Source organism: Periplaneta americana, chromosome 17 (assembly GCF_040183065.1).
Source record: "Periplaneta americana isolate PAMFEO1 chromosome 17, P.americana_PAMFEO1_priV1, whole genome shotgun sequence".
Taxonomy (NCBI): domain Eukaryota; kingdom Metazoa; phylum Arthropoda; class Insecta; order Blattodea; family Blattidae; genus Periplaneta; species Periplaneta americana.
Window position 1 is genome coordinate 126405329 of NC_091133.1, and position 23187 is coordinate 126428515.

At 36.4% G+C, this 23187-nt stretch overlaps 1 protein-coding gene across 4 annotated transcripts; it reads right to left on the minus strand.

Annotated features, from left to right (window-relative positions):
• Window positions 1–981: 981 nt before the first annotated feature.
• Window positions 982–23127, minus strand: LOC138692650 (zinc finger protein 432-like). Of its 4 annotated transcripts, XM_069815746.1 has the most exons (9): window positions 22905–23117; window positions 22730–22790; window positions 22470–22577; window positions 20596–20688; window positions 17776–18070; window positions 12892–13032; window positions 10806–10904; window positions 7257–7411; window positions 982–6834 (listed from the first exon to the last, which is right to left on the minus strand). In XM_069815746.1, exons 2-9 carry the CDS (start codon window positions 22762–22764, stop codon window positions 4905–4907), a joined length of 2856 nt encoding a protein of 951 aa, XP_069671847.1. In that variant the 5' UTR covers window positions 22765–22790; window positions 22905–23117; the 3' UTR covers window positions 982–4904. The 4 variants fall into 4 exon arrangements, with proteins under 4 accessions (XP_069671847.1, XP_069671851.1, XP_069671848.1 ...); XM_069815750.1 differs by lacking the exon at window positions 22730–22790 and having other exon boundaries at window positions 23045–23127; XM_069815747.1 differs by having other exon boundaries at window positions 7266–7411; window positions 22730–23117.
• Between the last annotated feature and the right edge of the window lie 60 nt (window positions 23128–23187).

Here is a 23187-nt window from a genome sequence, read left to right on the forward strand (position 1 = left end):
GGTTTTGGAATGACGAAATCTTGGACTAGTTCACACTTTATTTGATGATTTACATCAGAACTTACTTACAAATGGCTTTTAAGGAACCCGAAGGTTCATTGCCGCCCTCACATGAGCCCACTATCGGTCCCTATCCTGTGCAAGATAAATCCACTCACTATCATCATATCCCATCTCCCTCAAATCCATTTTAATATTATCCTCCCATCTACGTCTCGGCCCCCCAAAGGTCTTTTTTCCTCTGACCTCCCAACTAACACTCTATATGCATTTCTGGATTCGCCTATACGTGCTACATACCCTGCCCATCTCAAACGTCTGGATTTAATGTTCCTAATTATGTCAGGTGAAGAATACAATGCGTGAAGTTCTGCATTGTGGAACTTTCTCCATTCTCCTGTAACTTCATCCCTCTTAGCCCCAAATATTTTCCTAAGAACCTTATTCGCAAATACCCTTAATGTCTGTTCCTCTCCCAAAGTTGTTGTTGTCTAGTGCCTTGCATTTGGCAATGAAGCCATTAGCAGCCTCTCCCAAAGTAAGAGTCCAAGTTTCACAACCATATAGAACCAGTAATATAACCGTTTTATAAATTCTAACTTTCAGATTTTTTGACAGCAGACTAGATGACAAAAGCTTCTCAACCGAATAGTAACAGGCATTTCCCATATTTATTCTGTGTTTAATTTCCTCCCAAGTGTCATTTTACATCAGAACTATAATTTTTTTTTTTTTAAGAAATCCTTTCAAGACCTTCTAGTATAGGAATTACCAAAAATAAAACTGTGGCATGTTAGTCTATATACTGTCATGGCGGGATAAGGAATTGATGGTCCAACAGTCATCCATTAGCAACACCACTATTCTGTGGTTCTTCTGAAGGCTGCCATTTATATCCATTATTCACAAGTGACAGCACTTCTAGAAATGGCCTTGTCTGTAGGGACTCATGTTTTCTAAGTGAAATTAAATAAAAAATAGTTTCTATTCAAATACTGCTTTATTTTCATACAGAATCCTGGTAAACACTGTCTTACAAAGGGTAAATGTATAGGTATTTATGTGAATTTAATTATACTAACAGGATAATGTGAAATTCCTTCACAGAATCATAGAAAAAAACGTTCAGTTGACAATGAAATAATAATAATAATGATTATTACTATTATTACGCAGTCTAAAGTTTTTTGCACTGTACTTTACACATATTATGTTATGTTCAGGCTTCGAGACTTCAGACCCAATAGAACAGTTCAGTAGAAATCCGCATAACGGCGTACTGAGTATAGTGGTAAAGTGTACAGTGGGTGGGGGTACTGTAGAATGAATGCCAACATATACGCAAAGGAAAACGCTCTGGATTTGAAGGTTCTGACGAATAATTTGGTTTTCATATCAACTGTGTCTGAAACTATTACACGGTTAGAGAAGTCAGAGCAAGAGATGCCGGAAGTCCTCAAATTAATTTAGAAAATGATCCAGAGAATTAATGAGACATCAAGTACACCGGTTACTGAATGTGTAAAACGGAAGTGGAAATCAATTTTATGTAAAAGTAACGGATATGGAACATTGTGTAACATAAACAGCAAATTAGTGGACATAGAGTCATCTGAGAATAAAGGACTGTCTCTTAGAGACTGCAATGATGTTAGATTTTTTCGTTTTGCTCCTATCACGTCATGCGACGTTGAGCGCAGCTTTTCACAGTACAAACTGTGTTTGGCAGATAACCGAAAAAGATTTACGTTTGAGACACTGAGAATGTATCTTGTAGTAGGTACATTGCAATTCGGTACTGTAACAGCACTTCCTAAAGACGACCAATAGGATAAATGAAAAAAATAAAATTGCTACATGCTTATTTCCACCATTAACACTGTGTATAATTAAACACGAATGCTTATAAAAGACAGGGGAATAAATGCTTTTCACATTCTTTTGACATTAACATTGTGTAATGTATATTTACTTTCAGAATGTACATATATGTGTGTTTCGCCATACTACCGTACTCTACTCTAAATAGCAACGTTGTTACCTCAACACTCCCTATCTACCTGCAGCGAGTGAACAACCTATAGTGCATGCACAGTAAACATATTGTATCGGGTCCAAAGTCTCTAAGCCTGGTTATGTTCCTTACAGTTACATAACTCAGCTACTGGAGATCAAAAGTTGTTAAACTTTATATATGCCTACAAAATTAAATAGTTAAGAGTGAATGTATTTCCATCATCATCATCATCATCATCATAAACCACTCCAGTTTAGGTCCTCCAAGACCTTTTCTGTTCCATATAAAATTGTTACTGAAAAATTACCACTGCGTAGAGTAGCACCTCTGATCACATACATATCAGGTTGGCCTTCCCCATGTTAAAACGGGATTGGGAATGAGCGCTAGATGGAAGTACAGTTGCTCCATGTAGTTCAAGTGAGAGTTATAACACAGTCTAGTATATACAGTCACGAAGCTTGAGTTGGTGAGGGTACTATAGTCCCGACGCTGTTATTTCCGGCGTGACTCCGCCTCTTTGCTTATGTCTTAAAAAATGAAGGATCTAAAAATTATAGGTAGGTAGTATCATTCGCCATTTTTGTTCTTACGTTTCCTAGCTACCATACGAGGAATCTATTTGCAACATCGTTAAACATAATCATGTCGTAACTCCTATGATAATAAATCAAACGCAATGTAATTCAGCAAATAATTGAGCGGCAAATAACATCTTCGTGTGCTTTCTGCGAACGCCAACTAAAGAGCTAAAATGGCAGGCGATTATATTAAGTACTTATCGAGCCTTAAGAAATGAATCAGCGAATTACAAGACGCACACGTTTAAATGTAGCCGTCCTGCAACGCGATTGGCTGCTGGAAATTAGAGCGACGGGACTATAGGAACAATAGACTGTGCTGGTAAGGGTTTCACATTGTATGTGAATGAGGCGATAGTAACAATTCTAGTGGTTAGCAACTATCTATAATAAAGAGAGAATTGCACACAAATGTGCATAGATGTCACTGTAGCACAAGTTACTTAATCTGACACATTGGTCTTGCTGTTCACTCACTACAAAATTGTGTTAGTGATTCTTTCCTTTGTTTGCACGTAAGTTTAGCAACTATTCATGACTGTATGACTGTATATACTAAACTGTGGTTATAACGTGACTTCTTACGCAGTACTTAGATGGCAACACAGTGAAACTGATAAAAGTTGTTGCTGTCAAAGCCTATAAGGCTGAGAAATCTGTTATATGTGATCTGAGGTAGCACACAGTGTTATTGATACAGTGTTTTTCAAATTATACAAAAAGTTACCTTGCAATGGATAGGTAGGAGAGCAACTATTTCAGAGACTTAATTAACCATGTTAGTTCAAGGTTAAGCCAAGTCTACAAGAATCTATTTCTTTCGAAAATTCTATTGCAGATTTCAGATTGTGTTAGTTTGAACTAGAAACTTCCAAGTGTGATTATTATTCGTTAATAACTAAATGGTTATTTTATGAAAATGTAACTATCTGTAGTGATCTCTGATCACAGAATATACAAATTTGGAAAGTATATTATTCACAATGTGGAAATGAACATTCTTAACATATTATGGATAGCAGTTTTTATATTACTGGCTAATTTCCTTCAACAATGTAAATACAATTTCAAATAAAGTAACTTTATAATCTAGACAACCAAATTTTTTATATACAAACATGTACTTAAACATTTCGGTTCTTCACTTTTAAACTTGATTCCTCAACAAATTGGGATCTTTAGTTTTTTAAAGATTTTCTTTTTGGTATAGATAAACATACACAATTTTTTTAATCTGACATACATTCAGCATAATAAATTAATGACTTTTTAAAACAAAATCACAAGTAGTACAGCTGTACACAATAACAGAAATATAAATGATTTGTTATCACCATTTACAACAGGCTACATAAAGCTATCATGAAAATAATTTGTAGCAAATAAAAGTCTGTAGATAGAAAGCCATGCAATAGCTATTGTCAGTGATATACGAAACATATTTTCCTATGATTCTGCAGTGAAAATTTTTGGCAGCCGTTCAGATTATTTAAAGGTGTTTTAATTGCAAATGAAGGTCAGCAAGAAGTCTGTAATAGAACTCAGTTCTAGAAACTTAAAACATTATAAATTCAGGTATGTAATTTTATCAGTTGAAATTACGTCATATAGATTTGGTCTCTGTTTATTCCTTTACAATAATAGAATTAAGGTATTAAAAAATGAGAAACTACCAAATGATATATATTATTTTCGGTCAATTTTATAACTAACAAATACTTTTTGTCTTACACAATATATATTGCTCAAATACATTGTGCCCTCTGCAACTGAGGTGGTATTTTATTTTATAGATGTGTATAAAATAAATCATTAATATATTACATTTTACTCTAGGCCTAATTCAGAAAGTTCATTCTGATACCAGTAGAGCATTCATTTAAGAGGAAATAGCATATACCTTGCAGTTTACATGAATAAATAGTGAAGAAATATAATAAACTAAGAGTGGAAAATTATATACTAATATTACATTACTTCTACGACATTTTGTGTTGTACAATTGAAATATGTTGCAGAAATAAAGCATTCACTTTATGAACAATAGCTGGTTGTAGTCACTGTCTCTATTTTGAGAAAACACTAAAGCAATATGAAACACATTTGACTTCCTTCAAATATACATTTTATACAAAAACATAACCAATGACAATGTGATATGAAAACATCATACATTACACCCACAGTCAGTTAAACATAAATAGTTTTGGTGGAAATAGTTTGTGAAAGTAATGTATTAGATTATTTATTTCAGTCTAAAAATTGTTTATAGAGAAAATATTGTCCCTTATTGAACTCCCGAATGTCTAATACCTATGCAGAATGAGTGTCTGAGTGGTATTTTCTATAACTGGCACATTTATTTCCGGGTACGTGATGAGATTGTCAGCAGTTGTGATGAGCACAGTCTGTGTGGTAGGAGCCTGTTCAACCGCGTGCTGAACCGGTGTTTGTGTTGCAATATGCAGCAGCTGATGTTTGGCGAGATCACGTTTGTGTGCAAACATCTGGCCGCACTGAGGACACGGACAAGGTCGATCTGGTGAATGCGTTCGACGATGTTTGAGCATGTCGTTCTTCTGGGTAAACCCCCGACCACACATGTCACAGGCGTAGGGGCGCTCACCCGTATGCGTGCGGATATGCACATCAAGTGCGCCTTTACGCTGAAACCTCTTCTCGCAGTGCGGACACGGATGAGGTCTCGCCTCCGAATGAACACGAGAGTGTTGGGCCAAGTTACTAGAACAGCGGAAGCCCATTCCACACACGGAACATATGTAGGGTTTTTCTCCTGTATGTATTCTTTCGTGCACTAAACGAGCTTCTCTAGACAGAAAACCTTCTCCACAGTATTGGCAGGTGTGAGGCCGTTCTCCCGTATGGAAAGAGCGCATGTGATATGCCAACGAACTCTTGTTGCTCAACCGTTTCCCGCATACTCCGCACTCAAATGGTTTTTCGCCTGTATGTGAGCGCCTGTGTATGGTAAGAGACTCTTTTTTGGCAAGTAACTTACCACACACTTCACATTTGTAAGCAACTTGCTCGGGGTCGTCTACAGCGCCAGTCTGTTGCCTTATGCTGTTTTCCACCTCTTCTTTTGTATGCTTCTTGCGATGGCTCAGCACAGATCCGAGGGTAGCAAAGCCTTCATTGCATACCCTGCATGTGTATTTACGTTCTCTGTCGTGGCGTTTTATATGCTGCGTCATATTGCCACGACGGTTGAACCGGACACCGCACAGGGGACACTTGAAAGGCTGCATGCCCGAATGGGCTGAACCATGCTGTCGAAGCTGTATTTTTTTGTGAAAATGTTTTCCACATACATTGCACGCATACGGACGTCTCCCGGAATGCACATTCATGTGCTCGTTCAAATGGAACCTCGATCGGAAACCCTTACCACAAACTTCACACACTTGACGATTCTTGTCCGAATCATCCATATGCGAACGCTTGTGACTGCGTAGATTGCTCACATGCTTAAAGCTTTTACCACAAAGATCACAAAGAAACGGTGTCTCGTTAGAATGGGTGGCTTTGTGAATATCGAGACTGGCCAGGGAGCCGTAGTTTCTGTCACATTTATCACATTTGTAAGGCTTTATGTCACTATGATTCGCAAGATGATGTTCCTTCAATGTCTTCTTCCCTCGGAATGACTTACCACAAAATTCGCACATGTAAGTTGTGGGTTCGGATTTTTCAGCAGCAACCTTCGTGTGACTACGTTCATGTACTCGCATTGCTATAGCATTACGGAAACTCTTGTCACAATAACTGCACGAAAAGTTCTGGGGCTTATGTTTTCGCTGCTGGTGCATAATTAATGCAGTTTTCCTAGGCAACACATGTCCACACGTTTCACACTTCCATTCTCCGTGGCGTACACTGCGTTTCCTTTCTTTATTTTCAACATCTTCAAAATCTTCGTTTTTTTTTCTCATTATATCTTGCATAACTCCGACCATTTTTGATCTTAAAAGATTATTATAGTCTTTCACCGTCCTTTTCTTAAGATGCCGCTGTGGCCTACTATATGCACCTGAGTCAACAGAAATATCCAGCAATTCACTTGGATCAGATTCTTCAAAATCTTTCGTCAAGTTGTTTTCTTCAACGTGCAGGTTGTTTACTGCTGTATTTTCATTTTCAACATACTGTTCGTCAGCAGGTTGTTGCATTTCACTAAGCTCACCGTCAGCTACTAGGAAGTTCGAATCCTGACAACTGCAATAGAAAAGGGATAAACAAAGTAAATATCTTACAGATTAATACATCTTACTTTCTTTAGTGATTTTAATGTACTCTATAATGCCTGATGATGCCTCAGGAAGACGAAAACGTTTGCACATATAAATACATAAAGAACAAATTTATAAAATATAATTTATTTTTTATGTTTATTGTATGGTAAGTCATAAAGACTGGTATTTTAAATTCTAATACAGATATACAAATGACTGAGATCATACATATCTTTGATGATAGTTGATTAAGACTAATTTCGAAGTGGATAGACGACAATTTGGCATTGCATAGTGCCGAAATTACATGTTGGGGACCTACATTCCATTATTTAAAGTGATTGCCTAGACCCAGTTCAGTCATAAAAAAAACTGAACTTAGATCTGAAAACCCTGTATAATTACCCAGCATACTTGTTCAAGATCCTTTGTGACTCTCTGCTCAAAGGTTCTTCCTTTGCCTTTTTCAAAAGTTCCATGGCTTTCGACAACTGATGACTTGGAATCATAGGGCGTCTTGAAGAAGATCTGAATGTCATTGCTGTATTAGAGTCGTCACTCTGTAAATAATAATAATGATTATTTTAGTTGATTATTTAACGGCCCAGAGGTTCACTCAGCCTCCTAAAAATCGAGTACCGGGTCTTTCCCAGGGGGTAAAAGGCGGTCAGAGCGTGGTGCCAACCACACCATCTCATTCTAGTGCCGAGGTCATGGAAAGCATGGGGCTTTACCTCCATGTTCCCCAAGTGTAACGGGGATACCTTTTACTTTTTTATTTAATGATGCTGTATCAACTACTAATTTATTTAGTGTCGATAGAACTGGTGATGGTGAGTTTGTATTTGACGAGATAAGGCCGAGGATTCGTCATAGATTACCTTACATTCGTCTTACAGTTAGAGAAAACCTCGGGAGAGAATAAAACCCAATCAGGTAATCAGCCCAAGCAGAAATCGAACCCGTGCCTGAGTGCAATTCTGAATCAGCAGGCAAACGCCTTAGCTGACTGAGCCATTCCAGTGGCGATAATGATGATGATGTAAATACAACCAACATTATTAGAAATTAAGTCTATCACAATTGTTAGGTCGTGCATAAATAAAAATTACAATTGCAACTCTGTTATTGTTGTTGTTTAGTCAACTGTCCAAAGACAAGTCTGAACCTCATAAATGACACCATAAGGAATTACTCATAAGGCAACTAAGCTTGGAGATAATGGGTTAGGGTGGCCAGTTCTTTTTCCTTCCATTACATACATCGCTGACTAGTTTTTATCATTTTCTTTGTATGAAGGACAGTTATATTACCGGTTGTTCTGTATGGTTGTGAAACTTGGACTCTCACTTTGAGAGAGGAACAGAGATTAAGGGTGTTTGAGAATAAGGTGCTTAGGAAAATATTTGGGGCTAAGAGGGATGAAGTTACAGGAGAATGGAGAAAGTTACACAACACAGAGCTGCACGCATTGTATACTTGACCTGATATAATTAGGAACATTAAATCCAGATGTTTGAGATGGGCAGGGCATGTAGCACGTATGGGCGAATCCAGAAATGCATATAGAGTGTTAGTTGGGAGGCCGGAGGGCAAAAGACCTTTGGGGAGGCCGAGACGTAGATGGGAAGATAATATTAAAATGGATTTGAGGGAGGTGGGATATGATGATAGAGAATGGATTAATCTTCCTGAGGATAGGGACCAATGGCGGGCTTATGTGAGGGCGCCAATGAACCTCTGGGTTCCTTAAAAGCCAGTAAGTAAGTAAGTAAGTAAGAAGGAGGGACCTAAAGGCTTACATTGCAGCCTCTGGCTTATTATGCTTACCACTCCTATTCTGTGAATGACTGGATAGCCAAATGGCCGCACACTTGTACAAGTAAAGCACGCTGCACCATGAACTTAACCCAGTTTATGGTATGGGCAATGATGATGATATGTGAATTAATGATGGTGAAATGAGTCCGAGGTCCAACGCCAGGAATTCTGCTTCAAATGGTTGAGGGGAAAATCTTGGATGAAACTCCAACGAGGATTTGAACCTGGGTCCGCTTGGTTCACAGTCAGACATGGTAACCGTTTCTCCACAATGGTGGACTCGCCGACTAGCTACATATTCCACTAATCAGACTTCAGATATATACAAACAATTGTTCTTCCTCTGACACATACCGTCAAGTGAGATGTACTGCCTGATAATAGATGTACATATCAGCCAGAACCTCAATCAGAGTATATGCAACTTTTCTTAATTCTGACGATGAAAGTGAGAATTCCATATTTCATTTTACATGAAAATCTTTTCATACAGTGTTGAAAGATGCCTTCCAAAGCTTAGTAACATTATTTACAAAATGTGTTCTTTATGCTTATTTTCCATATTGAATTTCACATAATACACTCAGTTTATTGTGGTCAGACAAAATTATGCAAAATTCGGATTAATGGGCATAACTCTGTTTGAACAAAATTCTTTGTACAACCACAAGCTTGAAATTTTGTACAAGATGTATCTTTGACATTACTCAACTTCCTTAGAAACCAAAAATTAATATAGTAGCTCAGCAAAGATGTGTAAAATATTATTGAAAATAATTTAACATACACTGATACAATATTTACTCTCTTACAAAAGAGACATCAATGTGGTAACTATGCAAGACTGACATTTCACATAACAATCAATTCTGATATGTACTAAATTGATGTATAATTTATTAATTACTTCAAAGAATCAATCTTCTTAATGTATCCAGCTGTTTGCTGACAACATAAAGTCCACTGTAGTCTTTTCAGTTGTTGTTTTTCACGAGAAATGAGGGCTATTTTGATCGGTGTTCATTATAGATCCTTGTTGCTAGTAGCCAGAGTTGGGGTGTAGTCAATATATACTGCAGGGCTGTGTCTTCTGCAACTGGTACTGATGATTTTAATTTACTTCTTTTGTGGTTTATGGATGGACAGTATAGAAGAATGTGTTCCAGATCTTCATCATGATTATTACACCACACACAAGTAGGATTATCAGAAATCTGAAATCGGTGTAGGTACAATTGTGTGACAATGTGACCTGTTCTGGCTCTTGTTAAAAATGTTTGAACATGTCTAGGCAAGTTTTTGAACATTTCCAGGTCATTTGGTTTCTTTTGTAGACTGTAAAATTTTTCCTTTGTCAGAAGAGAGCCAATTGTTGATCCATAGGTTTGTAAAATGAGACTTTACTGAAGCAAAAGCACAGGATAGAGATATCACTTGAAGAGGTCTTGGTTGCAAATATGTTGCCTGTTTTGCAATATTATCGACTTTCTCATTTCCAGGTATACCACAATGACTAGGTATCCACTGAAATGTTATTTCCTTTTGGAGTTCTTTTAGTTTACTTAGTTGTTTCTGAATTGGAATAATTCTATGTGCATATAGGTTTGGTACATATTTAATTATATTAAATATAGTCCCCTTGGAGTCGGTAAGTATGCAAATAGATTTTTCAGAAATTTGAGTAGCACACTGAAGAGCAGCATCAATAGCTAGCAATTCAGTGTCAAGACTGGAGGAGGATGAACATGGTATGAAATAACTTTCTTGATATTTTGGAATATAATACCCTGCTCCTGATGTCCCATTATTAGGATTTAGAGATCCATCTGTATAAATTTGAAGGTGAACCTTATATGTGCTGCAGAGTAGTTCCATGGCATCTAACTTAAGAATGTATGGAGGATCAAAGAAAAAAGTCATGCATGTTATATTAATAAATATATTAACATCAGAATGCAAATGATAACTTAAAGGAAAGAAACTATATTAATTTATCACATAAAATGAAATAACATAGTTGAATATGCAAGAAAGATTCATTATTTTGTAATAGGCTGTATAAATTATTCTATGGAGTAAAATACACCAAGATCTCGCAATATCTACATTAACATACACTGCAATTTTACTTACAGGACTTTCTTTGAAGTGAAGAGTTTTATCAAAATCATCCGAAGATTTATCCATTTGCATGTTAGTTTCCGCAAAATGATTCTTAACGCCATAATCCGTCTGGAATAAAAAAAAGTGAAAATTGCATTTATATCTACTTCTTAGTTCAAAGAAAATCAGTGAAGAAAACTAAAATCACTGTAATTGCTGGCAACTTTTCTAGTTTAAAGCCAATATGCTGAGTCATAAAGATATGCATCAGAACAAAGAGAAGAAAATCCTTCTTTCTAGAAATATATTTAAAAACCGTGCGCGCACACATGCACGTGCACACAGTTAAAAAGTCAGCATTTTGAACACCTGGTCTAGGTAGAATACAGTTAGGGATGCCTACATACAGTGGCAGTGCGTCAATAAGAGCACATGAACACCTTGTTTCCATTAATGCACGACTAGTTTTATTATGTAATACCGTATTGATGTAGTGGGAATGTATAATATCAGAATCGAGTATTTTAAACTTCCCGCATCTTGCATAAACTTCTTATGTAAACTTGGCAACATCTGTTCACGTACAAGCCGTGCTCTGTTCAAGAAGGTTACAGGAATTTCACGCATGCGCGGGAGAAAATTGTCTTTCGCTGGCCGCTTATGACTCGTTAAGAGCACAAAGCATTAAGTGAACAGTGAATCTATCCTACAGATGTCAGGTGCATCGATGCTATCGTTCACGTGATATATCTCGAGGATGAAATTTAATAGTCTGTATTCTAGTCTGTAGGTGTCAGCATCTCACTGTCGGAACGTTTATGTTGTTGTGTGTACAGTGCTGCTACGAGAGTGTAGTTTGTGAATTACTATACTTCAGTGTCAGCATAATAGCATAGTTTGGCTTTCAAACACGTGTTGGCTGAATGTTGTGGTGGTATGAATTTAAGTATCTGAATGGTAGTGTATAATATTTAAGAATAATATTTACTGGCATGTAGGCTATTTATAGTAATCAATCTATGGAATAGGATTACAGTACTGGTATAGGCTATAGTGTATCAGTGTGTTGTGAACCAAAATATATTACTGAACACACGCTTTTGTAAATAACGGCACTGTTGTATGTATTCATTTTTAACAAACGTAAACAATGAACTCTGTTCAAGTAATTTGGAACAGTAAAGAACTGGGTAAACTGGCTTACAAGGAAAAATTGAAAATAAAAAGACTCAGTTTCATTATTATTATTATTATTATTATTATTATTATTATTATTATTATATGTTCTTTTCAATTTATATACGGTTTTTTTCGATAGTGAAATATTTGAATAATGACATTTTATATTAGGCTAAACGTACGATTTCAAATTCTCTTCGATTTTGGAACATAAAATTGTGAACACATATAATATTTTATCATGACCCGCCACTGCCTACATATCTGCTCTTACTCAGCAAGAAATTTCAACAGAAAATGTGCATTATCTTGACGATGGTTAATTTGCAGACAGTGTGTATTACAGCTTTTTTTTTGCTTGGGTTAGTTTGTACTATTCATCTGTAAATTACTGACCATTACTTTTGAAACATCCTGTATAATCCGGAGGTCTTAAGTCTAGCAAATTTCGTTCTTCACAGTATACATATGCAACACAACCTACAATCAAACCATGAATACGACATTCTTTGTCTTTCGAATTTATTTTCACAAACTATATTAATTTCATGTAGTTTGTACTTTTCTTGTTTCATTTAGTTTATACAAGGATATAAGATGTAAGATATAAAATCTGCCACATCTTTGGCTTTGCACTAGCATGCTGCACTTCCATCCAAGTGGCTAGGGTTCGATTCCTTGCCAGGTCATAATGAATTTGTGGTGGATAATGCAGACGTTTCAGATGGTTTTTCTCGAGGGTACTTCCATTTCCCTCCTTCAGTATTGGTGTTACGGATGCCACCCCTGACCACCTGTTGGACTGAAACAGTCATCATACAATGATCCAATATAAACCTAAATGCCTGGGTTTATTCGAAGACTAGCCCCTCAAAAAGTCACCCCAAGACATAGAAGCTACTATTGAATGTAAAGCTACCAAACACAGAACACATACCATATTACAGTCAGTGAGGTTGAAGAGTTTTTGTAACTTCTCATTTGCTTCCAAACAAGACGTTGTCAGTTCATGACAACAGTTCAGCTTAGATATGCAGGAGGTACAAACTGTCAACGGCAATCTATCATCTTGTTTTACCTATTTAAGTAAAGAAAAAAATCATAATATTGAATATTAATATCATCTTGGTAACATCACGTACAGCTTAATTGTATTATAATAACAGAATAATAATACATTTATTGGTTATTAAAGGAGAAAAATTCGCTCAGACACCGGGGATCGAATCCGGGTCCTTAGTTCTACGCACCAAGCGCTCTAACCACTGAGCTACGCCGAAGTTCAATCCACAGCACTGGATCGAATTCCTCTCCTCTCGTGTTTTTTTTTCTCTTTGAGCGAATTTTTCTCCTGTAATAACCACTGTTATCAACAGATAGGTTCAGAAAGTTTTGAAACCACGAAGGATATTAAATATCTTGGGTCAGTAATAACCAATGATAAAAATGAAACACGCATGACGAAGGGGAACCAAACATACTTTGCATTATTGGATATCCTGAAATCAAGATTTGTACATAAGAAAACTAAATTTCGAATCTATAAAACAATGTTGTAGTGTAGGCTTTCAAGGCCAGAGTCTATAGATCTAGATTCATTTTCCGGGCTGAGAGGCCGTGGTCTGTTGGTTGGTTTTCTACCAGACGTTTCGTCTGCAACTGCGGCAGACATCTTCAGTGGAGTGGTATCCGAGGTCGCAAAACTCTTCTCGGCGTACCTGAAAGCAACTGGCAACTGATCCTGTGGCTGGTTGTGCGGGCGTATTTTTAGTACAACTAGCGGGCCGAGGCCTGTTGTCGCTGCGGTCCGCGCCGCTTTCTTCGCTGCTCCTGTTCTGGGTTCCGTCCTTTTGTTGTAGTGGCTTCTACATCGGTACTACACAACAGAGCATCAGGACGAGATTGACAGAACATAACAGGAATTGCCGCCTAGGACAGATCGACAAATCGGCAGTGGCAGCACAAGCCTATCAAGAGGGCGATCACAACATACGATTCAAGGACACGGACATCTTGAGCACGACGACGCACTTCTTCCCCCGTTTACATAGAGAAGCGATCGAAATCTATAAACATGACAACAACTTTAATCGCAAGGAAGAAGGCGTAAAGCTAAACAAATGTTGGTACCCGGTCCTAACAGAACAGATAAGAAGCCACTACAACAGAAGGACGGAACCCAGAACGGGAGCAGCGAACAAAGCAGCGCGGACTGCAGCGACAACACCGCAGTTGCAGACGAAACGTCTAGTAGAAAACCAACCAACAGACCACGGCCTCTCAGCCCGGAAAATGAATCTAGATCTATAAAACAATGATTAGAACGGTACTTTGTTATGGATGTGAAACTTGGGTAATGAATAATAAGATAGAACCAGCCTCAGGTGCATTTGAAAGAAAGATATTCAGGCGGATAGTTAGACCAATTAATGAAAATGGACAATGGAGGATAAGGTGTAACCAGGAAGTAATGGAACAATATCGAGATATCGATGTAGTGACACACATCAAATTCCGAAGATTGGAATGGGCTGGGCATATCAACAGAATGGAGGACCAGAGAATACCTAGGAAAGTAATGGAGGGAAGGATATATGGTAAAAAACTGATAGGCACACCGAAGGATAGATGGGCCGATGCAGTGAGAGAGGATGATAGACAAGTTTTGGGAGTAACGGTATGGAAGAGAACATCACTGGACAGATCTGAATGGAAGAGAAGAATAGAGGAGTTCAAGGCCCGATTTGGGTTGTAGTACCATAGCAGAAGAAGAATAACCATTGTTACCATAACAGATATATTCTGTAGGGCCAAAAATTAATCTTTACTTGAATACATTTATTGTTTCGGCACAACCATATCATATCATATTTGTCAAACTATAGCAACAATTTTCCCCTCCATAACTCCTCCCTCCCATTACAAAAAAGGTGCATTTTATATACCCAGAGGTCAAATTTTGCTCAGTGAAACACTGCTAGTCGGTTTTATATACCTAAGTATTCTGCATAAGTCTTGTCATGTTGTTAGTTATACAATTCTACAATTACTAATTCCACAAGCCTGTTGCTTCGTACAAAATTTTGTCCAATATTCTTTTGAGAAGATTAACTCCATATGTACATAGATGAAATTATTGGGGATCATCAGTGTGGTTTCAGGTGTAATAGATCAACTATTGATCAGATATTTTGTATTCGACAGATAATGGAGAAAAAATGGGAGTATAAGAGTCCAGTGCATCAATTATTCATAGATTCCAAAAAGGCATAAGACTCAGTTAAGAGAGAAGTTTTATATGATATTCTTATTGAATTTGGTATTCCCAAAAAACTAGTTCGATTAATTAAAATGTGTCTCAGTGAAACATACAGCAGAGTCCGTATAGGTCAGTTTCTGTCAGATGCGTTTCCAATTCACTGTGGGCTAAAGCAAGGAGATGCACTATCCCCTTTACTTTTTAACTTTGCTCTACAGTATGCCATTAGGAAAGTCTAGGATAACAGAGAGGATTTGGAATTTAACTAGTTACATCAGCTGCTTCTCTATGCGGATGACGTGAATATGTTAGGAGAAAATCCACAAACGATTAGGGAAAACACGGGAATTTTACTTGAAGCAAGTAAAGAGACAGGTTTGGAAGTAAATCCCGAAAAGACAAAGTATATGATTATGTCTCATGACGAGAATATTGTACGAAATGGAAATATAAAAACTGGAAATTTATCCTTTGAAAAGTTGGAAAAATTGAAATACCTGGGAGCAACAGTAACAAATATAAATGATACTCAGCCTCCTATAAAATTGAGTACCGGGTCTTTCCCGGGGGTAAAAGGCGGTCAGAGCGTGGTGCCGACCACACCACCTCATTCTAGTGCCGAGGTCATGGAAAGCATGGGGCTCTACCTCCATGCCCCCTAAGTGCCTTCATGGCATGTTACGGGGATACCTTTACCTTTTACCTTTTACTCGGGAGGAAATTAAACACAGAATAAATATGGGAAATGCCTGTTATTATTCGGTTGAGAAGCTTTTATCATCCAGTCTGCTGTCAAAAAATCTGAAAGTTAGAATTTATAAAATAGTTATATTACAGGTTGTTCTTTATGGTTTTGAAACTTGGACTCTCACTTTCAGAGAGGAACATAGGTTAAGGGTGTTTGAGAATAAGGTGCTTACAAAGATATTTGGGGCTAAAAGGGATGAAGTTGCAGGAGACCGGAGAAAGTTACACAACGCAGAACTGCACGCATTGTATTCTTCACCTGACATAATTAGGAACATTAAATCCAGACGTTTGAGATGGGCATGACATGTAGCACGTATGGGCGAATCCAGAAATGCATATAGAGTGTTAGTTGGGGGCCAGAGGGAAAAAGACCTTTGGGGAGGCCGGGACATAGATGGGAAGATAATATTAAAATGGATTTGAGGGAGGTGGGATATGATGGTAGAGACTGGATTGATCTTGCTCAGGATAGGGACCATTGGCGGGCTTATGTGAGGGCAGCAATGAACCTCCGGGTTCCTTAAAAGCCATTTGTAAGTAAGTGTACTGTAATGTGTATTTCTGTTCTGCTGACTTGCTAGAAAAGACATACCGGTACACAAGCTGTGGACATGTTTGTGCTTATTTTCTTGTGAACAATCCAGATGAATGGTTAGGTAGCTAAATACCAGAGTGTGTTCACATTCCCTAATTATGTTTGCTACCAGCTTAGTATTTAGTATTAGTAGTATTTATTTATTTAACCTGGTAGAGATAAGGCCGTCAAGCCTTCTCTGCCCCTCTACCAGGAGATTCCAACTATAATATGAAGAATAAAATTACAATTAGTATTAAATTTACAATTACAAACAACATTACAATTAGTATTAAATTTACAATTACAATTACAATAAAATCAAAGTACGAAAAATTACCTGAATAATTAAAGCTACATAATTTATCATAGAGAAACAAAGAATATTTTATATTTACTGAATTACAAATTAAATCTAGAATAACAAAATTGTATAGTGATGAAATTACTGAATATTGAAATATTTTGTGATAGATTAAAGAAACTATTTACAAGAAATCAATTACTGACCAAGTGCCTAGTAAGTTTTCGTTTGAATTCAATTTTATTTCGACAGTCCCTGATGCTAGCAGGTAGCGAATTCCAGAGTCTTGGCAGGGCTATTGTGAAAGAGGATGAGTATGAGGAGGTGCGATGGGATGGTATTGTTAGTATTGTTTCATGACGAGAGCGTGTGTTCAGATTATGGTGGGAAGAAAGGTAAGTGTAGCGAGACGACAGGTACGAAGGAATAGAAGAGTTCAAGATTTCGAAGAGAAAGAGAAGTGAATGTAAATTTCTTTTCTTATCTAGTTTAAGCCAACCTACTGCTTCCAGGGATGGGGTAATATGATCATATTTACGAACATTGCTTACAAAACGTACACACAAATTATGAGCACGTTGAAGTTTCGTTTTGTTGTCGCTGGAGAGGTCAGTCAGTAAAATGTCCGCATAGTCGAAATAGGGAAATACAAGTGTCTGCACAAGGGACTTTTTTAAGCAAGAGGGGAGATGTACATTTATCCTTTTTAGCACATGGATAATAGAATATACTTTTCTGCAGGTTTCTGTGATTTGCATGTCCCAGTTGAGATTATTATCTATGTATTTGAGCTGATTATATTGCATTCACTGAAGTTTTATTTCTCTCTTCTTATTGGAAGGATAATCTAGCATGAACAAAAATCGAACAGAAATGTAAATCGATCACCTTCCTCAAATCCTTTTTGGAAGAGATAATCACTGGGTCAACTTACTTCAATGGGTAAATGCCAATGAATTTTTTCAGCTAATTGTAATTTTGTGCCTTCTTCTCCAAACACAGGCACCAAGTTCTCTGTTTCCAATGCACATACACGGCACAATTGGCTTAAAAGAATTTGCTGTGATTGCTGGTTCTGCAATGACACCTCTTCTTGCTGCCATTCAACTTCTTCTACTATGTGCACTTCTTCAATTACTATGCCTAGTGGATCCATGCCTGGAACAACCGGTTCTCCTCCGGCACCGATAGTTTGTAAGCAGTTTACAACTGTCTGTCCCATTTCTATGCTGTAACACGAAATGACATAAGTTATTATGTTATTCTAAGTATAAATTTAATATTAACTTATAACTTAAAAGAAAAATAATTTCGTGGCATAACAGCCCATTTATATTTCCTATAAAATCAATTTAATTTATTAACTATCAGTATTCGTGTCTTGCTGATTAAACAAAGGTGAGTAGACAAATTACAAAGTAGAGTTGGAACTTTTGCAGTGTAGGCTTTCACGGCCGGAGTCTATAGATGTAGATTCATTTTCCGGGCTGAGAGGCCGTGGTCTATTAGTTGGTTTTATACCAGACGTTTCGTCTGCAACTGCGGCAGACATCTTCAGTGGAGTGGTATCCGAGGTTGCAAGACTCTTCTCGGCGTACCTGAGGCAACTGATCCTGTGTCTGGTTGTGCGAGCGTATTTATAGTGTGGCTCGCGGGCCGAGGCCTGTTGTCGCTGCGGTCCGCGCCGCTTTGTTCGCTGCTCCCGTTCTGGGTTCCGTCCTTTTGTTGTAGTGGCTTCTTATCTGTTCTGTTTAGGACCGGGTACCAACACTTGTTTAGCTTTACGCCTTCTTCCTTGCGATTAAAGTTGTTGTTATGTTTATGTATTTCGATCGCTTCTCTATGTAGACGGGGGAAGAAGTGCGTCGTCGTGCTCAAGATGTCAACATTAGATTCAAGGACACGGACATCTTGAGCACGACGACGCACTTCTTCCCCCGTCTACATAGAGAAGCGATCGAAATACATAAACATAACAACAACTTTAATCGCAAGGAAGAAGGTGTAAAGCTAAACAAGTGTTGGTACCCGGTCCTAAACAGAACAGATAAGAAGCCACTACAACAAAAGGACGGAACCCAGAACGGGAGCAGCGAACAAAGTGGCGCGGACCGCAGCGACAACAGGCCTCGGCCCGCGAGCCGCACTATAAATACGCTCGCACAACCAGACACAGGATCAGTTGCCTCAGGTATGCCGAGAAGAGTCTTGCGACCTCGGATACCACTCCACTGAAGATGTCTGCCGCAGTTGCAGACGAAACGTCTGGTATAAAACCAACTAATAGACCACGGCCTCTCAGTCCGGAAAATGAATCTACATCTATAGAGTTGGAACGTTTGTTACTTCTACCACAACCATTCTGTCTTGTAAATAAATAATGCATCAAGTTACAAGCTCGATTATTATAATAATCACTACACCAATTATTGCATGTTTCCACGTATTCACATTTTTTTTTACGTTCTAGTGATATTTAACTTATTTTATATTTTTGTTTTCATATTTTCCGACAATGGTATATCTATAATGTGATAAGTTGAGCTATATATAATCATAATTTTCCTTGCTGTGTGTACTTAAAAATATTGTATTCATTGTATGCTTTGTACTGCACTATTTTATTATTATTATTATTATTATTATTATTACTACTATTCTTATTTTTTATCATTATTATTATTATTATTATTATTATTATTATTAATTGTCTTATTTTTTTATACTTTATACTTTGAATGTCTCATTTATTTTGACCTGCTGTTCACATTTTATTATGCTTTTTCCTTTCTTTCTGTATGTTATATATTATGTCTGATTTCTACTTACTTGTTGTTTACATTTTATTATTATTACCTTATTCAGTTTTGTGTGTAAAATTGTAGTGTACTTTGTAAATTTGTAGTGTTTTTTGTAACACAGTTTTACTCCTGGTTGAGTGTTAGAGAAGGCCGTATGGCCTTAACTCTGCCAGGTTAAATAAATCATTATTATTATTATTATTAATTATTTAACATATAAGCTTGCTTTACCTTCTTATGAATATTTATGAACTTTAATAGGAAAAAGTATAAAAAGAAAAGTAGGCCTAGTAACTGAAAAAAATGTTACATGTAACATTTCCGAAACATTAACGTTGTAGTAGTGTGGTGGTGGTGATGGTACAACTGATACCGATTATATTCGTTTTATGCATTTCAACTTTTAATGTTGTTTAATTTTTGCTAGATTATACAATTTCCTTTGAAACATTGATCAAGTATGAAAAATAATGTCATATTACAGTCTGATCTGTACAGAATTAAATCCTATGAATAATAAATCAACTTCGAAACAGTAAAGAATAAAGATATTGTATAATACTCGTACCTAATGCATACTATAATATTATCGTTTTTATTTCAATATAACCCAATAGGAGGTGCCAGGCAATGTTGACAGCGATGTTAAACATCGGTTGGACAAGATCTTTAAGAAATGAATAAGGAATTTGAAAAATAATTTTAAAGAAATCAGCAAAAAATTGTACCTTTCCAATCTTTTGACATTCCGGGACAAATATAACTCAATTCAGGACACAGGACACACCATTAAAACCCAGAGCAATCCTGGGGAAATCCAGGACGTCTAGCAACCCTAACTGTGATGGAGGTGTTTTTTGGAAAACATTGGCCTTCTCCAATTAAAAAAACTAAATGATTAAAATGTAAGAGGAAATAACTGCGGTCATGATATGTAACATTACACAACTTACTTTTGTTCCTTTGCTATAACCATTTCGGTCCCAACATAGGCACCATTCTCCACAGACTGTAACGTACTTGCAATTATTGTATTAATATTGCTCCTGTAATTAAAAAAATCTGTATTAATAAATTATCACGCTTTAAGGGTCCAGAGGAATAACGATCAAAGTCACACTTTCTTCAAAAAAAGTTATTCAGTGTAGAATCTTAAAAACCTATTTATAGGCTACAGTAAATGGAAAAACACTTAAGTTTAATACTGATTAAGAAATACACTTAGGGATAGTATAAATGATATTATGAAACTGTTTGAATTTTATATACTGTTTTTTTTCACAAGAATGTCCCATTGAACATATTGTAACTACACTCTGTTATGGAAAAAACGATCAATGTTTGTAGTGATTTGACATAATTATATAGATGCGGAAAAAAGTTAAAGTTTTCAGAGTTTTCATCTCAATTTGGTGGTGGAAATGCTTCATCACCATTATCTTTCACTGCAAAACATTGTGGTAAGGCATTGTAGTACTTCTGCGCAGATTCACAGCAGAATCTTTTTAGTATTTGCAGGTCTTGAAATCTGGCCTTGATTAAATACTAACAACAATGGTAATAAAATTTAATTCAACATCCATAGAGTTTGGTCAACCTAACAACATATTAGGTCCCTTCAAACATGCCAACATCTTCTTATTTTGTCTCACAAAATTTAAAGGATTTTGATCACTTTTATTCAATGAAAAGACATTTAGAAAGTTGTTGTTTTCTAATGCCAGACGTTTGACAATAAAGTCATTTGACCTCTTGCACTCCAATATTTTTCAAAGATATTATCATGGTCAGTCACTGAAGCACAGATACCGCCAGCATTCCATTGGTTCATAATTTGGAAGTAGTCTATTTTGAATGTAAAATTCTAAACCTTTGCCTTCTACTAAAACCTTTTCAACTACATTAAATAAATTAAAATCGCAATCATTTTGATTAGATGACACTCACTCACAGTATCTACTACACATTCAGTAAAACTATACTACATTTTATGTTGTTTAATAAGAATTTCGTTTATTTTATGTTGTTTAATAAGGATTTCGTTTATTTACAACAGCAGCCTCTATTACATAAGCCTAAAACATAACTTTTCTAACATAAGTATTAGTTCTGAAAATAAATTCAGTAACTGAACTTGTAGCACAGTGGTAAAGTACGTGACTACGACGCAAGAGATTCTACGTTCGAATCTCGGTAAGATAGGAGAAATTTATAATACAATTTACAACAGCGCCTTCTATTATATAGGCCTAAATTTTCTTTTCTAAGCCAAGTATGACTTTTGAGACGGACTTCAGTAACTGAACTTGTAGCACAGAGGTAAAGTACTTGACTACAACGCAAGAGATTCTACGTTCGAATCTCGATAAGTACATTTAAAATAATTTACAACTTAATTTTCATTTTAACATATGAAAGTTGCTATTTTAACAATATTCCTAATTTATAATAGAAATATAATGTAATAAACTGTTGTAATATCACGTGGTTCTTACATGATTAATACAAAATAAATTATAATAAACAAGCCAATACAAATTACAAAGGGAGAAGAAAAGAGTATGAAAACATATTTTGAAATTATCTGTATTGCGTAGTTTAGTACAAAACCGACATATTCTTGGGAATTACCGAAAAAATGATTTACTTGTAATCTTTAATTGAACCTGAGAAGATCTCTAGTTCGCATTCAGGTGCTTTATCGACTTTTACTCGTTAGGATAATAAATGTCTTTAAAAAGTCCCTTGTACGCTTAAGAAGCTATTATCTTACATTTAACATGATATGATATGAATGTTTAAGTATATGGACTAAATCATTTCATACTTTTCTTCTTTCTCTTCTTTTACAACAACAGGTGTTGACATTCCACACGGTGCATTCTGTCCTAAGGCTTCAAAATGAATCACGGGGGCCGAAGTTCGGACGTCACCCCTGAAACGTATCAGCATAGGCTATTATCTCTGAAAAAAATTAGCGAATTCTTTTTGATCCTAAAACATATGTAAACAAATGTGTCAACAGAATGTTTGCATTTTTAAAGTAGAAATACACAAGTTTTCTTAAAAATAGAACAATATCCTTACCCTGGATTAACCAATTTAAGTGTCAATTCAGACATTTCGTCCCTCGGACTTAAATACAGTGCTTATGAAAAAGAAGTACAATGCAAAACTTCAGATATTGTGTTGTTTTTTCCTCATTTAAAATTATTACATGGATTTTCATATGTGTATATAGAAATAAAAGGTCATTATTAACCTTTAAATTTGAGCAACTTTAGTCTTTAATTTTTCGTTTTGCATTATACTTGGTTTCTCATTATAAACATTCTTTTTCACTAAGTTACTCAACAATACTTTCAGTAGTAAAGTGGAACAAATTACTTATAAATATTATACATTTCTGTATTGAGTAGTACTCTACAGTCACTCAATTTATCTACTGTCGCAGCGAACTTCCATATTGGGCGTTTTCAATGTCGACTTTAAACTTATTATGTTCTCTGGCGTATGTTATATAACCTTTGGTTTAGATCGATTAG

Excerpts from the sequence above, each read along its gene's own strand:
- LOC138692650 (XM_069815746.1), bottom strand. The coding sequence starts at position 22,764 with ATGTCTGAATTGACACTTAAATTGGTTAATCCAGG. Across the intron at positions 10,905-12,891 it reads ACCTCACTGACTGTAATATG|ACGGATTATGGCGTTAAGAA; the intron begins GTATGTGTTCTG and ends TTTTTATTCCAG. Across the intron at positions 6,835-7,256 it reads ATCTTGAACAAGTATGCTGG|TTGTCAGGATTCGAACTTCC; the intron begins GTAATTATACAG and ends TTTCTATTGCAG.